Genomic DNA, 18,738 nt, shown 5'->3' with positions numbered 1-18,738 from the left:
AGCTCTTCCATGGTTGAGTGTTCCTGTCAGGAAGTTCTCCTGATATTCAGCAGACGCTTTTCATGACTGCACAAATAGCACACAAAGTCTTACTTCCATATTAATAGTGTGAGGTTCTGTCCTGAGCACCCTGAATTCCTACTGATGCTCAGGACTGAGGCCTGATTAAGAAAAGACACCTGGGACCTCTACTTTAAACACTGAAAATAGTTACAAAAATCTTGAACATCAGAAATTTGTGGGAGGTAACAATAGCTGGAATAGTCACACAGACTGTTAGAAGAGGGCACAGACACAGGGCCAGTGCAACCATTTAGGTGACCTAGGCGGTCGCCTAGGGCACTGGCATTGGGGGGGCACCATTTTCTTCAGCAGCGACCGCGGCGGACGGATCTTTGGCCGCCCCGGTCGCCGCCAGGATTTAGGCAGAGGGAGCTGGGGCAGGGGAGCGTGGGGAGGGCCACCTGCAGCAAGTAAGGGCGGGGGTGGCATGCAGGGGAACTCCCTGCCCCAGCTCACCCCTGCTCCGCCTCCTTCCTGAGCACGCCGTGGCTGCTTCACTTCTCCTGCCTCCCAGGCTTGCAACGCCAATCAGCTTAGGCGCCGCAAGTCTGGGAGGCAGGAGAGGTGAAGCAGGGACGGCGTGCTCGGGGTGGAGGCAGAGCAGGCGTGAGCTGGGGCGGAGGGGGTGCCTCAGGGCAGGGGCGTGGGGGGGGGTGCAAGGTGGAAGTTTTGCCTAGGGCGCGAAACATCCTTGCACCGGCCCTGCACAGACAGGCTCTTTGATTGTGGTTTTCACATCCATTTACTGATATATGTTAAGTCCCAAAGGTAATTTTTTAAAATAAGTTTCATTAACAGACTTTTTTTCTTGAATGGAGGAAAATAGAGTCTAAGTGCTTGAATTTCTATACCCCTATTTGAGTTTCATATAGTGCAGGCTAGACAAAGCCTTCCTACTAACACTGCCTGTCAATCCTTACTGTCCCAACCTGGCAACTGACCTGCACTCCCACTGACATCAGTGGAAGGCCTGCCTGAGGAAGGGCTGCTGGATTGGCCAGGTGAATAAGTGACACCAGAAACTGCATCTCCTTTGTGAAAGAGAGTGATAGTGCAAGGATCTGACTTTTTTATTACTGAGGAGAAGTGGCAAGGGTCTAGTGGAAACAAATGATAAAGTTTCAGAGAGTTTTAGAAGCTAAAGGAAAATCAGTGGAGCAGAGAAAAACAGAAATGAGGATAAAAGGGACGTGAAAAATGAAAAGAGGAGAGGGAAGTGGAAAAAGAAGGGGGAAAGTGGCAAGCTGAAGAACCCAATGCAGAGAGTTCTTGGATGGTCTTTTTGAACAGCCCACTGTGCTTCCACGCATTGGTGACTAGAAAACTTGAAACACCACGAGCTATTCCAATTCTAGGCCAAATTACTTTCACTCTGGATGAACTCTTGGGTTTACAATATACACACAAAAGCCAAGGTTTAAAAACAATATTTGTCTAAAGTTACACTCCTAATTCCGTATTTAGGCATGTAAACAAGTGGTTTGTTTTTCAATAGGTGTTAGCACCCAGCAGCTCCCACTGACTTCAGTGGACTCTGTGTAGCACCCTTAGGGTGGCCAGATAGCAAGTGTGAAAAATCGGGACAGAGGCTGGGGGGCAATAGGTGCCTATATAAGAAAAAGTCCCAAATATCGGGACTTTCCCTATAAAATCGGGACATCTGGTCAACCTATGCACCTTATATGTTAAACACTGTTTCCAAGTGAGTGAGACAATTTTTTCCGTTATACTAAACATTCATTTATCTCCCTGCACTGTTTGTGAATAAGTTTTCCTAACACAGAAATGAACACTTCAAAGTAATCAATATTTTTTCTTAATGTTCTCTTTTTTATCTTCTTTTTCCCTTCCTTGTGTTCAGTGTCCAAGCAAAACTTATGACCCGTTGATTAAATCTACCAGAGATTTTCCAGATGATGTCATTAGTTTTATAAAACGCCATCCATTGATGTACAAGTCAGTTTACCCGGTGACTGGAGGACCTGTATTTACTAGAATCAATGTGGACTACAGGCTGACGCAGATTGTGGTGGATCATGTCATGGCAGAAGATGGGCAATATGATGTTATATTCCTAGGCACAGGTAAATTAAAGAGCTCTCGTAGTTCTTCAAGGGCAATACCATAGGAAAGCTAAATAGGTTAAAGAAGATCATTTGGGGTCCTAATCTATCAAAAATCTTTCCATGTACTAAAAAGGTAACCTTATTCCCATTTTACAGATGGGGAAACTGAGGCACAGAGCAGTTAAGTGACTTGCCCGAGATTACCCAGCAGGCCAGTGGCAGAGCCAAGAATAGAAGCTAGGTTTCCTAAGTCACACTCCAGTAGGCCACACTGCCTCCCCTTTACCACATAGATGAATTTTGCAGCATGCCCTGAAGTTCAACAAATTTGGACTATTTGACACAAGACTGGAAGGGAGTGAATTTCAGAGCCATCGATTTCTCAGGTGCAGGACTTAAGTCTCCAGGGCTTTCAACTCAGCCTTTCTCATAAGTACTAATTTTGCTAGCACACAGGGTGTCATGAGGTGTCTTCCAGCATCCATACAGTTCAGGCCAATGAGTGAAGAGTGAGATGGACTGGGATTTTAGCATGAGGAAGAACTTCAGGGTGACGTGCTCTCACAGCACAGTTAGCTATCCTGGAACAAGCACTGCCCCAATCTTGGAGGAACTTTATTGCTTTGCCTTGCTGAATGAAGTCTTTCTAACAGCAATGAAAAGAGGAAAGTAATCATGCACTTTCAAATACTGTGAAACCCCTACAATTCAGGTATAAAATATACATCTGAAGCATACACACAACACACACACATAATCATTCATATGTTACACATGCTGAAAAGTTATGAAAAAATTAAACATACATTCAGAAAAGGGAAATTTGCTGCCTAACACATGGAATATTGTTTTGGCATGTTCTAGAATTTGCATTCAATTTTGTGCTATCCTGTACTGCAGTAGGTTATCATACAAAATGAACTTATATTAGATCAATAACCTCCTGTTGGTTTAGGTATTGATAGATAGCACTGACATCTAATTCTTCCTCATAATTCTTCTTTAGTGTCGAGATTTGGAGGTGGCTAGGTACCATGTAGTCACTAGGTGGTGCTCCATAATTTGAATAGAAAGAAAATTATCAACACCAGCACCTTTTAGTTAAAAAGTGAGCTCTTTTTTTCCCCAGAAGTACATGATTTTATTTCAATTTTATATTTTAAATCTATCCTGTGAATATTCAGGCTGAAAAATAATATTTCAAAGATTATATAATGAGTGCATAAAAATACACCAAGTAACTCGGGAGGTTTTGGTCACCAGAAGATCAGGAGCTTAAACTATGGCCTGGTCTACACTACTCCTTTATACCGAATTTAGCAGCGTTAAACTGATTTAACCCTGCACCCGTCCACAAAACGAATCCCTTTATATCGATATAAAGGGCTCTTAAAACCAATTTCTGTACTCCTTCCCGACGAGGGGAGTAGCGCTGAAATCAGTATTGCCATGTCGGATTAGGGTTAGTGTGGCCGCAATTTGACGGTATTGGCCTCCGGGAGCTATCCCACAGTGCACCATTATGAGCGCTCTGGAAAGCAATCTGAACTCGGATGCACTGGCCAGGTAGACAGGAAAAGCCCTGCGAATTTTTGAATTACATTTCCTGCTTGCCCAGCGTGGAGCGCTGATCAGCACGGGTGGCCATGCAGTCCCAAATCCAAAAAGAGCTCCAGCATGGACCGTACGGAAGATACTGGATCTGATCGCTGTATGGAGAGACAAATCTGTTCTATCAGAGCTCCCTTCCAGAAGACGAAATGCCAAAGCATTTGAAAAAATCTCCAGGCTATGATAGACAGAGGCCACAGCAGGGACTCAACAAAGTACTGTGTGACAACTGTAACGGAAAGCCAAAGAGTCAAATGGACGCTCATGGAGGGAGGAAGGGGGGACTGAGAACTCGAGCTATCCTGCAGTTCCTGCAGTCTCTGAAAAGCATTTGTATTCTTGGCTGAGCTCCCAGTGCCTGAAGGATCAAAAACATTGTTGCCAGTGGTTTAGGGAATATGTCGTCAATTTACCAGCCCTGCCCAAAGAAATGAGAAAAAAATAATTTCTCGCCTCTTTTCAATGTCACCATATGTCTACTGGATACTGCTGGTAGACAAGGTGCTGCAGCGCTAAACAGCAGCATCCTCTCCCCTCCCCTTCTCGGTGGCAGACAGTACGATACAAAATGAATGATAGCCGTCCTCGTCATCATCCTGTGAATGCTCCTGGCTGGCCTCGGTGAGGTTGGCCGGGAGCACCTAGGCAAAAATGGGAATGACTCCTGGTCATTCCCTTCTTTAAGCTTTGTGTCCTGGAGATTCAGTCCTGGCAGATGGTGCAATATGGCTGGTAACCATCCTCATCATAGCAGCTGGAGGCTGAGCTCCTCTTCCTCCTGCCCCCTTTCATGTCTAGTGGAGATTCTGGACTATTATAGCAGCGGGAGGCTGTGCTTCTCTTCCCCCTCCCATCCTTTAATGAGTAATAGAGATATCCTGCCTGGACTATCATAGCAGCTGGAGGCTGCTGCCCCCTCATTTTACCTCACTAAAAAGTCAGTGTTTCTTATTCCTGTATTCTTTATTACCTCATCACACAAATGAGGGGATAACTGCCATGGTAGCCCAGGAGTGGTGTGGGAGGAGGGAAGCAATGGATGGGGTTGTTGCAGGGGCACCCCCTAGAATGGCATGCAGCTCATCATTTCTGCAAGATATCTGGGTCTCTGACCCAGAGCAGCTGTGCTCTCTGGTTCTCTAGTAGACTTGCCCCATATTCTAAGCAGGGCTGACTCTATTTTTAGACAAAACATAAAGAAGGGAATGACCTGGGGAGTCATTCCCATTTTTGTCCATGCACCCCCGGCCGACCTCAGCGAGGCCAGCTAGGAGCACCCATGACAGCAGCAGACGGTACAATATGACTGGTAACCGTCATCGCCAATTTCCAAAGCAGCAGACAGTGCAATAGGGCTGGTAACCATCTCTGCTACCTTGCAAAGGCAAATGAATGCTGCTGTGTAGCACTGCAGTACCGCGCGTCTGTCAGCAGCATCCAGTACACATACAGTGACAGTGAAAAAAGACTAAACGGGCTCCATGGTTACCATGCTGTGGCATCTGCCAGGGCAATCCAGAGAAAAAGTGGCATCTGCCAGGGCAATCCAGAGAAAAAGTGATTGTCTGCCGTTGCTTTCACGGAGGAGGGAATGAGTGACGACATTTACCCAGAATCACCCGCGACACTGTTTTGGCCCCATCATGCATTGTGATCTCAACCCAGAATTCCAATGGGTGGGGGAGACTGTCGGAACTATGGGATAGCTATGGGATAGCTACCCACAATGGAACGCTCCGGAAATCGACGCTAGCCTTAGTACATAGATGCACACCGCCAAATTAATGTGCTTAGTGTGGCCGCGTGCACTCAACTTTATACAATCTGTTTTAAAAAACCGGTTTATGTAAAATTGGAATAATCCCGTAGTATAGACATACCATGCGTTTGAATGTGTTCAACCAATGCTGCTAGAGAATTTAGAAAGGCTGCCTGTTATGTATAGACATTCCAGCTGCAGCCTTTTGTATCTATGCAAGCCTAGATAAGATTATGGACATTACTAACACAGAAGGCAGATAGTGCATTTTGTAACTTCCACTTAAGGTGCTAGGGATGTCATCAGCTGTAGTCTCCTAATTTGCTTTAAAATGTATGTATTTGTTGTTTTAATACTACACATAATATTTAGTACTGCATGGACTTGATTCAGTCCTGCCTTGCTTTTTCTAGACATCCAGGCCATTTCCCTTCACCAGTCTATGTGGTTTGGGGGCAGAGTTGGTTAGCTTCCTTGCCATGCTGGGACTCCACCAACTGGAATGTACAGCACTGAGGAGTCCCTGGAGATGATCAAGCCTGATATCTTTAATAGGGATTTGCAAATGTCAATTAATTTTATCGTCCCTTTGAGGTAGGGAGGCATTGTAATTTCTGCTGAGGTTAGAAAACTGAGGCACAGAGTTTCTGAAAGCCACCCAGTGAGTCAATGACAGAGGTGGGGTTAGAACTCCAGAGTCCAATACTCAGTTCACTAGACTTCCAACCTGCCTCCCTATATGCACCGTATTCTGTCAGGAAAACATGCAACCCACACACAGGGCTTTATGCAGCTCATGAGCCCCCTGTTCAGGCCGAGTGGGATGTGAGTGTTGCAAAGGGCCTTGTTCAGGCACACCTCTCAACTGGGCTTCATTTTCAAGGGCATCACTCATTGCAATCCCAAATACGTAAATGCCACACAGCTTTGGTGTCCCTTCACTATTGTGGCTGGAATTTATTTACTTCAGAAATATAGAATCGTGGAGCTGAGGTGATCCAGAGAGTCATTTACATTAAAATAAGGGCTCCCGTTGCAATTTAAATCTCTTGCATGAGTAACATTTCTGTATCCCAAACTTTGGGTCAGTGTCACTTGACACGTCCCACATTTGGGCTTCAGCATGTGTGAGGACCCTACCCTTAATGCTTTGGGATCTTAAACAACTGTTTAGAGTAATTTTAAAAGCACTTTGATTCCATTTTAAGTCTGATCACACCATGCTGCACAGGTAGTCACTAAGACCCCCTGTTCAGCAAAGATCTTTAGGCTCTTTATAGTCCCTAAAACTGTTTAAATAGATATGTTCTTACAGAAAAAGAAGGATGTTCCAGTAGCTAAGGCACTTGAGTGAGACTCCATAGACCTTAGTTCAATTCCTTGCTTCCCCCACAAATTTCTGTTGTGAGACTGGGCAAGCCTTATGCAGATATATCTATCTCAGAGAGCTGGAAATGACCCTGAAAGGCCTTGAGTCCAGCCTCCCTGCCTTTGCTAGCAGGACTAAGTACTAATTTTCCCCCAGATCCCTATGTGGCCCTCTCAAGGATTGAGCTCACAACCCTGGGTTTAGCAGGTCAGTGCTCAAACCACTGAGTTATCTTGCTGTGCTTCAGTTCCCTGTCTGTAAAATGGGGCTAATAGCACTGTCTCACAGAGTAGTCTGAGGTTAAATACATTAAAAATTGTGAGTTACAGACATTATAGTGATGGGGGCCATACAAGTACCTGGGATGGATAGATGTATTTAGGAAGCAAATTCCTGGCTACATTAAGCATGATCTGTGTTTTTATCTTCTTTATAACTGAAGTTTAGTGCATCACTTAGAAAAAGAATGGGAAGGGGAGTCAATATGAAGTCAGTTAGAAACAGAACTGTACTTAAATACTAAAACACAAGCACTGTACATACCTTTGTTTCAGACACAGGAACGGTACTGAAAGTTGTGAGTATTACAAAGGAGAAGTGGACTATGGAGGAGGTAGTCCTGGAAGAGCTGCAGATTTTCAAGGTAAGCTTTAACAGCCACTGAGTGTTTGAACAGCATCAGAGAATAGTTTAGGGGAGTTTTAAGCCTTGTGGAGTTCAACCTCTGAAGCAATTCATTTCTCAGAACTAGTGCAAGTTCCCAAACTTATTTTATTTTTAACGTTGAGATCCTTTGGTTTTCCAAAGATGATTGAATCAAAAAGAACATCAATTTTCAAGCTCCTAGGAAGTCTTTTATGTACAGCACTGCTGCCAACTCACAGTTTTCTCAGCTGTCTCACCAACACTGCTTGATTTTTAGTGTTTTTCTTAAAGCCTCAGCTTCTGGAGTCCTACAATCCCTTTTATCACTTAAAAAATGTTTTCAACCCTCATCGTTGTGGAGGAAACCTTGAAACACGAATGATCAAGGTTCAAAACAAAACAAGCAAAAAACACAAGGCAAATAAAATGAACGAAATATCTGCGATTGTTTAAAGTCTAATGATTTTTAAATCAATCTCTTGATTTGTTTTGTTTTGGGGTGGGTTTATTCTGGAGCCTGATTCAAGGTTTTTGTGTGCTTGGGGTTGGCAATGCAGGTAGAATGTCAGAGAGAGTCAGGCCAGCTCCAGTGAGTTGCCTATAAATGGTATATATCCTGGGCTAAATTCTGCTCTCTCTTACACTGACATAAATCCTGATTAACTCTGTTGATGGCAGTTGAGTTGATTTGGATTTACACCAGTGTAATGCAGAAAAGAATGTGCCTGCTGATTTATTTTTTCATTCCAGTGTTTCTCTCTCCTCCTTTTTGGCAGTCTCTTGCTGTTCCCTTTTCATTGCATCCAGCTCTACTTCATTTTTCACCTTACTGTTTCGTTAGTGTTTTCCTTTCTCCCCACCATCTGCCCTTTTTTCATAGATTCTCTCCTAAGTGCAGTGCAAGCCAAAGAACAGTGGGGTCGTAGTCGATCTTTCTAATTCACAATGATCAAATGAGTTTGAAATCAGACACAGTGAGTTCACCGAGCACTAGTACGGGCTCTGTAAAACTAATATTACTGAGTTAATCTCTCTATGTGCCTTTTAATAATCATCTATAGGATGAGAATCCTCTTGATTTAAAAGCTCTCAATGTCCTCTTTCCACTGCTATGAACACCAATTATAAATATTTCTTTAAAAATACCAAGATTGCTCGACTGTCTGCCAAGTAACCAGGAGTTTCAGTATGTACACCAATTTGCTGCATTCTTGTAACATAACGTCGAGGGCAAACGTGCCATATCATATTTAACATTAAAAGGTTTGGGGTTTGCTTAGCAGACATTCCTCTACTTTATAAATGTTACCTCTACATTTTTTTTTAATATGGAAAATTGAAGAGGAAAGAGCAGCTGCAAACCATTCCTTATTCCTAAAGCCACATCAAAATTAAACAATAGACTTAGATGTTCCATTATGTGATAGAGCATAAATAATATACCAGGACCATCCTGTTCTTACTACAGTCATTGGCACAACATTCCCTGACTTCACTAGAGGTAAAATTCCCCCTTGGTGCAGAGGAGCAACCTGTGCACACCTGAAGTCCCATTTAAGCCTTCAGAATAGTGCTTAAATGGAGTTTTTAGATCTGGTGCTGGTCCTCTGTGCAGGGTGAATTACAATCTTCCTGGATAGAAATCACGTACTGGCAAGTAGCAGAAAATATGTGCTGGCATTTATTTCTGGAAGCAGGTATTTCCTTATTGCTGATATTTTTTTTCACATCTGGATAAACCAATTAAATTGATCTGTAGTTTTATTGATTTTGTTGTTCAGCAGGTGTTAAGATATGTCATCTTTTCTATTAAAGACAGAAGCAAATGTCAATGAACAGGTACACTGACATTCATTCTTTAATGTTTCAGCATCCAACATTTATCTCAACTATGGAGATGTCCCTGAAGCAGGTAATTCACACACTTGTTTAATTCACATGAATAGTTTGGTATTTTGAGCGTTTAGCTTGTTGCTTTGCTGGTGACATCTGTTACTTGTTGGCCAAATTGTCAAAGGCTGCCACTTAAGCTGCATCTGGAAAGTATAGTGTGAACTAATTTGCCTGGAAAATTGACATTTGCTCGCAAATAGTAGTTTATATGCACATGGATACTCATGGATACAAATCCTTAGTCATATGGATGTGGGATTTGTGAATTAAGTTAACACACATATTTTCCACATATAACAAAAATTTGACTCTGTATTATCCATTAATTCATCAAGACATTATTATTATTTTATTATTGGTTATAGTATCGGTATTACAAGCAGCACAACTAGGGATCTCAAATAGGGAACAAGGCCCCACAGTGCCAGTCACTGTACATATAGATAGTAAGAGGCAGTCCCCAATCCATGAGTTTACAGTCTAACTGCACAAGTCACAAAAGGTGGGAGAAAGGAAGTATTATTATTCCCCATTTTAAATACCGAACTGAGGCACAGAGAGGGAAAGTTATTTGCCCGAGGTCATCCAGATATCCCGAATTCCAGGTCAGTGTCATAGTTTAAAGCCAAAGGGACCACCAAACCATCTAGTCTGACCTTCTGTATGCTACAGGCCACCAACACCACCTAGGACCCGTACACTGAACCCAACAACTGAAATTAGAACCAAGTATTACAGCCCACAAGAAACTGAACTGTTATGTGCTACAGCAGAGAGTAGGTGAGAGACCAAGGTGCACAGTACCTGAGGTCCCTGCAATGGCAGGGAAATGATTAGGTGAGATATACTCAGGTAATCCTAGCAAGTGACCTGCACCTACATGCTGCAGAGAAAGACAAAAATCCCCAAGGTCACTGCCAATCTGACCTGGGCAAAAATGCCTTTGCAACCTTGCATGTGACAATCAGTTAGATCCTTTGAGCAAGAATCAGCCAGCCAAGCACCTAAGAGAGAGAATGCTCAATGTCACCTCAAAACCATGGCCTACCCTATCCAATATCCCATCTCCAGCCAGGGCCATCCCTGATGCTTCGGAGGAAGGAGATAAAAAAATACACTGGAGGGGGAAAAATCTCTTCCTGACCTGTGCAGGTGACCATCTGAAACCCTGAAGCATGAGCTTTTAGGAACATTAAACATAAACCAGAAATGAGCCCCATGACTGTTGAGATTAACATCAAGACCTGTCTTCCTCTATCAAATTATTAGTAAAATTGCTTTTATTGTGGATTGCTGCTGATTTTTGATATTGTAAATTCATGCCAACATCCTATCAGGATTTAGATACTTGTCCTTCCGGTTCCATAGCCCCTTTCCACCATCACGTCATCTGCAATGGATGGAGACTGCCCAGTGCACACAGTGCCCTGAGAAACATTTTACAATGAATGTGAAATTCTCTCTCGTTCAGTACAATCTGGGCCAAGATTGAAAGATTGCGAGGGTGGTAGCGAGAAAAAGAATATTTAAAATAATTGCTTGAAGAATGCTGCTAATTCATTCGCCTTGCCTGATTTGCAGCAACAATTGTACATTGGTTCCAAAGATGGATTGGTTCAGCTTTCCCTGCACAGATGTCACACGTATGGGAAGGCTTGTGCAGACTGCTGCCTTGCCAGAGACCCATACTGCGCTTGGGATGGAAACTCGTGTTCCAGATATGCACCAACTTCTAAAAGGTACGAATATATAGAGAGTTCCTATGGAAAATCCACCCACTCATATACCTTACATTAAGGGCTTCAGAGGTTCCCACTGAGTTTCTAGGCCAACAAAAACAAATTGCAATTTTTCAGCATGTTTTTTAAATAAATTGTAGACATAACTTTGTCCATGTTTTGCTGGGAGTGCTATGAAAACAGTGCAGCACTTTACTGTGAATAGTGATAATTGCGCTAGGGCATCTAACGTAACAAGATCACCATATTTATTGTTATGCTACATGCTTTAAGATACCAAGTTATGAGGCTAAGGGCTAAATTGTGTCTGGCTCTGCATGAGTGTGCAAAGGAGGGAAGTGATTTAAGGAGTTTCCCGTACTTGTGCCTCTGCATGGAAGCCAGGCACAATCAAAATGGGGTGTGTGACTCCCACTCGATACCCCTAGGTGGGTCGCTAGCAGGAGGAACTGAATGGATGAGCTGCTGCTGTCTGAGCTAAAAGACACAGGTCTCATGGCTCAAGTGCTTTAGAGTTTACAAACCTCTATCCATGAACTAGCGAAGAACAGAGTCATAGTGTGTTGGTATAGGTTACACAAGTGCTTTGCTGGGCTAATACCAGCTGCAGCACCAGCCTCCCAAAAGAGAAAGGACCACAGGAGCCATATCTGAATTCTCCCTGAGCCAGATGGAGGGATTTCATGCTGTACTCTAGAAGGCTATTAGAGTTACTGAGTTGGCACTAGCTCCCCCTACTAGCATTCTGACTGGGTCAGCCAGAATTTCTCAGTTCATGCCATTATTTCAAGGCTTCTCCTCAGCCTCCGCTTCCACCCTTTCGATGAAACTGTCTTGTGGGCAGTCCTAACAATTGGAGTGAATAACTGATTTTTTGGTTTGCTGGCAGTTCCAGAAAATTGAAACAAAATTTGGTTTGAATCAGAAAATTACAAAAAATTACACACACACACGCACACAAAGATTTTTGGGCTGAAACTGCATTTTTTGTCATATAAACTAATCATCTGAAAAATGTGGCCCAGTTCTGCTTACAATAAAGGCCAATGGTTGCTGTCTGTGATGAGAGTTTTGCTTCTTTAAGGATTGCAGTACTGGGCCTAAATGATTAAATGAGCGATTGTAGTTAATTAGTTGTGGGTTGTTCTATCATTCATGGTGCAACCATGTATATTCTCGCCTAAGCTAAAGTGAACTAGAATAAATTCAGAGAAATGTAAATGAGAAGAGAAATATAAAAGCTAAAATTTAATGGACAAGTTATGCCCCATGAGGTTGCTGCAGGCTGCAGTGCTTTCTTTCCACTGCATGCGGAGACAGAGAATGAGGGCTCATTTATTTATAGAGCTCCCTGGCTTGGTGGATAGGTCAAAGCTTCGTGGGTGCAAGGCTCCAGAAGAAGGGATTGGTGTTTTGCTTTGTGCATCTTCCATAGGTCAGTTACTTGCATATTTTCCTTTAGCTCGGTCTAGCAACCTGGCACACTGTGTTCCCAGCATATTTAAGTCTCTTCTCCAAATGGACAAATCAGCATCAGGAGCCAGCTCTTCCACTTCGACATTGCTGTGCTTTGCACTAGTAAGGGCCTATTGCCATCTCTGACACTGGCTCGTAGTGTGTCCTCGAGGCAGTCACTTTGCCTCTCTATGCCTCAGTTTCCCTATCTGAAGAATGAAAATAATTAGATTTATCTTCTTGAGATCTACGGACGAAAAGAGCTAAGTATTATCAATATTGTTTTAATTAAACCTAAAAACAGTCACAGAGAGGTTAAGTAATTCGCCCAAAGATCACTAAGCAAGTTAAATAGCGGAACTGGGAAAAGAATCCAGGAATCTTGACTCCCAGTCCCTTGCTCTGTTCATCTTTACATAAAGTTCCCCAAACTCTTTAGCTGCTCTTCTCAAAACTGTTCCATCTGAAGCCGCACCTACGCTTTTCCAGCATTGCTTGTTTTAGAAAATTCAGTAGCTGACATTACACTGTGTTGGCCTTGAATTGCATCAGGAATGTGGTCTGTTGAAACTCATAGGTTTACATGATGTAGGGTGTTGAGAGTTATGATGGTTTCCAAGCTAATCTGGCCCACCAGATTACAACATCTGTTCTGCCTTTGGATCTGGCAGAGCATCTATAGCTGATTTCGAAGCTGTCTGCCACTGGATTGCCCTCACCCTCTTCTAGGCAGATCTGTCTCCCCACAGTGATTTTCTTAAATCACCGGCCTGTCTCTTTGTGCCATTTATACAAATCTCTCTGTGCCACTTGCCACTTGAGAGTGAGGCTGGATTTACTTAGGGCTGTAATTGCCAACGATAGGGCAGGAGTGCTGCGGTCCCACATCTGTCGAGCTCCTCTGCATTTTGTTACTGAATTCCAGCAATTATGCCTCAAGTGTTACAAATTTTAATGCTTTTATTATAGGCGAGCCAGGAGGCAAGATGTCAAATATGGAGACCCAGTCGCTCAGTGCTGGGATGTGGAAGAAAGTAAGTATTTGCGCCTCTTCCTCCAACAAGATGTGTACAATCAGTATGTCTGTCTGTTTATTATGCACTTTGGAACTAGGCCTCTGCAGATATCTGGGTAGCTAATGCCCAGGCAGTTAGAATCCTCAAATTCTCTCCATTCAGCCCTCATCCAGCAGTTAGAGTCACTGAGCCATGGGAACTTAAAAGAAGCAAATGGCGAAAACAACTCCTCCTTCCCCCTCACCTCCCACTCCATGCAAGAGAGACACCAGCAGAAACCCGCATCAGGGGAGAAATAAGACAATTGATGTGAATACCCCATAACCCACCATGAGTGAGATGCCAGGACCTCTGCTCCTTTGCAGAGTATCTGGATAGAAATCCAAGTAAGAAAACCTTTGAGGAAGCAGGAAATACTCCTTTTTCCTCCCCTAATAAGTCCCAACCCCTGTTCCAGCTGACAAACCCTCCAGTTCCCCCTCTGTGCAGCTACTTAAACACTCCTCCTATTAACATGAGCTTCCCCTTCCCTCAACAAGAAATCCCCCTCTCCCAGCTGCCAAACAGTCTGGCTCACTCCCTTGGCAACTGCTGCAGTTCACTTACAGAGTGTACTGTCAATGATAAATTCTGTGGTTACCCTGCAATTTCTGTGGCAGCGTAAAAGAAAAGAAAAGCTTTCAAAACTGAAGTTTGAGTTAGTCTGGGGTTTTTACATTCAGTTATTAAAATGAACAGCCCAGTCACAACAGTATTGGTAGTATTGCTGAGTTTAATTTTTGAACTAATAGAAGCTGCTACCTTTGATCGATCTTTGATTATTTTCATGTCATTTTGGTGCTGGAAGCCTACTGCAGAACTCAGCGTATTTCACAGCAAAAATTAGGGCTGTCTGCCATGAGATCAAAGACCAGTCTGTTGCATGATATACTGGACTCTCACTGTGCTTTTATTCTGCAGGGATCATTAAAAAATCAGGGTGAAATCCCAGTTCCATTAAAGTTAATAGCCAAGCTCCCATTGATTTCAAAGGGGCTGGGAGTGCACTCTCATGATTCACCCCACAATTACTACATAGTGGTATCTGAGATATGCCACAGAGCTCAGGGTTACTGTAGGGATGTCATCCTGACTGCTGCAGTCAGGTATCTCTTTGTAGAGAAATGGTTATTGAAGTTACTGTTTTTGATGAACAAATACAAAATTACTTAGATGTTGCACTAATATGAACTCAATCCTGAGCCCCAATATGGTGGCAAAAATGGAATGTATGGCTAGCTTTAGCAGCAAGGTGGGTATTTCCCCTGGTGCTGTAAAACAGGTTCAGATGGCCTTGTGCAACCCCACTTCCGGCCCCTGGCAGATTAATAATAATAAGTATTAATAATAGATAATAATTATATGATGATAGCATCTACAAACCCCAACTGCAACAGGGTCCCTATTGTGGTAGACACTGCACCAACAGAGTACAAAAGGCAATCCTTGCTCTGAAGATCTTGCAATCCAAATAAACAAGACAGACAAAGGCTGGGAGGGGAAACAAAGGCACAGAGAGGTGGAGTGACTTTTCCAAGGTCACTGACAGAGTCAAGAGAAGAAGCCAAGTCTCCTTACTTCTAGTTCAGTGCCCTAGCTGGAACACACCGAGCTTCAGTAGTAACTGCCTAGTAGATGGCCACTAAAAGGGAGTGATTTCAGATAGCTTTGAGACTGCTCTAAAGTATGCAGGGTGCTAAAACTGTCCCTAGTGGCTCTCAGAATTGGTGGAACTACAACCAGCACTTACAGCTACCGCGACTCTACTCTGCTCAGTCTCCACTGGGTGCACAGAGGATGGAGCAGAGGAAAAATATAGGTAAAATAGCTAATTCACCAGCAGTGACTGTCTCTCTTTAAGCATAAGTAAGTCAGTGGTACAGATTTTATTAACTGCTGTAAAAAAAAAAGTTGCACTGGAGGAAAAGTTAGCAGCCGCCTCTAAATCCTAGCTGTTAGATTTTAAGCTAAAAGTTAAGTTTCCTTTTTCTTATTTTATAATTCACTTGTTCCTGTAGCATCTGTTCTGAATCAGTCTATTTTCCTATTGCTTTAAAAATCAGGTCAGGGTTAATCTTCGGTACCATGTTTGCTTTCCAGGCATTAGTCATGAAACTGCTGATGAAAAGGTGATTTTTGGCATTGAATTTAATTCAACTTTTCTGGAATGCATTCCTAAGTCCCAGCAAGCCTCGATTAGGTGGTATATTCAACGCTCTGGAGAAGAACACCGAGAAGAGGTAAGTTATAGGCATCAAGGCAAGCTTCCTCGGTGGAGAATTCAGCTGAGTATTCGAAGGCAGGAGTTACTGGGATTAGTAGATGTTTTCCTTTTCCTTGCTTCACCTGAGGTATCATGTAGCATTCTGGTATCACCATTTGGGGCATAGAGAGGGTGGGAGAGAGGCCATTTGCACTGTACTACAGGCAGATTTATTTTATTTATTCTACTCATTAAAAAAAAAACAACACCCCAACCTTTGCTCTAAGCACTCTTGGGTGCATTTTAAAAAGACAGACTACTCCGGTAACACTTTTTCCCCCGATAATTAACACATGGAATAACTCAGTACCAAAGCCACATTCAGAATCTTCTGCCCTCTGTAAGTTTCCATATCATCCTCATCACCCTAGTATCTGTGAACCTTCCAATTAAGTGTGGTGATGAACATCTCTCATGTGAAATTGATACTTTCTCTGCTCCTGTCCCTAGGAGAAGAATTGTATGTACAATGGAGTGTTTTTTATTAGGATTGTGTTGGGTTTCAGATTTTTTTAAACGTTTGTGCTGCTCTGTGTTAAGTTGGAGAAGGCAGGAGGAAGAAGTGCCACTTGCACTTGAAGTTGAAAGTGGGGTTGTTTCCAGTGGTCCTTAGTTCCTGGGTAGGGTGACCAGACAGCAAGTGTGAAAAATCAGGAGCCTATATAAGAAAAATACCCAAAAATCAGGACTGTCCATATAAAATATGGACATTTGGTCACCCTATTCCTGGGGGAGTTAATTCTGTCATCTAGGACTAGCACCAAAAATGTCTCCTGCCTTACAATCTTTATAATTTCCCACGGAGTCCTCTCACAGCTAGTGAAAAACCAATGGGCATTAGAGCATGTCTTGAAGGTCAACACATTGGGACTGGTTTGGACTGACTTTCAAACCTAAGGACTCCTCACAGAGAATCACTTTTTCCCTCATAAAAGCCATTTTCCATCTCAGACCACTCCCTACCACCTGTGTAGTCATCACAACTGTGGTGGTAGTGAAAAGGGGAAGATAGGCTGGTCGAAGGCTTTAGATGAGCTTTATTGTTCAATGTTCATCCCAGTCTTTAGTTAATTATGCCTTTGGATCTGAACCAGATTTAATTGTTTTTCTTTCAAGCTCAAGCAGAGTTTAAATATCAGAGTCCTGTAGGAACTATTAAATATGCACCATGGTTTATGGTTCAGCCTTCCATTGATTGTGGGCACTAGCAACTCTCCCATTGACTGTGGTGGCAAGATTTCTCTCTTTCTTTCTAAGGGACAAGAAATTCCAGCTGTGGCTGATTTTTGTGAGGTTATAGCCCTGTATCAGGTTGCAGAGGACCCTGATCACCATCTAGGCTCTTTGCGGAAAGTCACCATGTGGGAGGCCACATGAGGGCTAGGACAACAGTAGTGGGACATGGAGAGTAGTGGCGTGTGCTAACCTTGGGAGTCAGATAATCTATTTTATCTGCAAGTAGCTCAGGCTGCAGCTGCATTTCCACCACATGAGTTAGAGGAACAGGACTTTCTGCAGGTCCTGGCTTTGGGGTACTTTTGTTGTACCAACCCCTACACTCTCAAGCTTGGCAAAGTGAACTTCACCACTGAGCATGAACACACAACAAATGTATTTGTATCTCTAGCATGTCTCATGCCCCAGGTTTAAAGCCTTAGGTAAAGTTATAGTGTTTTAAAACACTATCTTTGACATCCATCAATACCACATACTTGAAAAATTATACTATATTCTCATCAGCAGGCCTGCTGGTATGTCTGGAGAATGGCTAAAAACACTAATAAACACAAGTGGCTAAACTGAAAACTGTACAACGCACGGCTTGGAAGACCTATATTAATCACTCCAGAAATATTGTAATTCTTGTCCTAATTGTTTTATCTTTGACTCTCTTGTTCAAGAAGCTGTATTCCTTACCTCACTAGGGGTGCACTTCAGAAAAGCACTTACATATATGATTACATCCAACCCAATTTATGAAAACAATTGAGCAATTATTTAAGTCCTGTTGTTTTAAAAGGGATTTAAGCACATGCTTAAAGTTAGGCACATGCTCTAGAGTGTTCCAGAACAGGAAACTTTGATTAGTCCTTAGATGAGCCACAGTCATTATAAAAACAACCTTTCACCTCTGTAATACCTAACCAAGGTTCTCAAAAGGATTTATAAATGTTAATTAATCAAATATTACATCTGAAAAAGATATATTTAATAAAGATAATGTTTAATCCTCTTAGATCTGAAAGTGTTTTGCAAAGTTGGTTAAGCATTTTCATCTTCATTTTTCATGTTGGGAAATTGAGATACAACAGGGTTGGTGGGTTCCGTGGGTTCATTCCTGTAGCTAAATCAGGAGTTGAAACTCCTGGCTCTGTCTGATGTTTTAATAAGACTAGTTTTCCTCCCTGAGTTTTGTGCAACCCAGTTGGAAAAAACTCAGATTTTGTTAGAAATCAAAGACTCAATCGGTGCCGCTGATGGTGAGCAAAACAAAGGTGGCTTCAAACCGCCTTTCCATCTCACTTGATCGTGGAGTTGGTTTAAGATCAAACTGACCTTTGGCTACATTAGAGCAGGCTAAGGGCTGGGCAAACTTTCACCAACTTGTAATAGCCGCAAATAACCAATATGCCAGCATGCTCTGGCCACATTTCCTAAGCCAGGCCATGAGAACACAGTGTAGAGTCCAGCCATGGGGTTTTATGCTACCCAGGGACTCCCCTACATCATCGGATTCAACAGCTGGTTTGAGAAGTTGAGTCCAGGATCTGGTGTGAAGGGCATAAGGGGATGTATGCATATGTTTTATGGCATTTGCAT

The 18,738-nt window shown here is 42.8% G+C and overlaps 1 protein-coding gene across 8 annotated transcripts in view; it reads left to right on the top strand.

Moving 5' to 3' along the window:
* Positions 1-18,738, top strand: part of SEMA3D (semaphorin 3D) — a 194,609-nt gene that overhangs the window by 167,592 nt on the left and 8,279 nt on the right. For all 8 annotated transcript variants that reach the window (XM_030562158.1, XM_030562341.1, XM_030562209.1 and 5 more), the window contains 6 exons: positions 1,925-2,147; positions 7,423-7,511; positions 9,384-9,425; positions 10,988-11,145; positions 13,570-13,634; positions 15,756-15,895. In XM_030562158.1, coding sequence (XP_030418018.1) covers positions 1,925-2,147; positions 7,423-7,511; positions 9,384-9,425; positions 10,988-11,145; positions 13,570-13,634; positions 15,756-15,895 — 717 coding nt within the window. The remainder of the gene's footprint in view (positions 1-1,924; positions 2,148-7,422; positions 7,512-9,383; positions 9,426-10,987; positions 11,146-13,569; positions 13,635-15,755; positions 15,896-18,738) is intronic.

The sequence above is a fragment of the Gopherus evgoodei genome, chromosome 1 (assembly GCF_007399415.2).
Source record: "Gopherus evgoodei ecotype Sinaloan lineage chromosome 1, rGopEvg1_v1.p, whole genome shotgun sequence".
In the NCBI taxonomy this organism is placed as follows: domain Eukaryota; kingdom Metazoa; phylum Chordata; order Testudines; family Testudinidae; genus Gopherus; species Gopherus evgoodei.
Note: the sequence above shows the minus strand (reverse complement) of the source record. Positions and strands in the feature narration are given on the sequence as shown.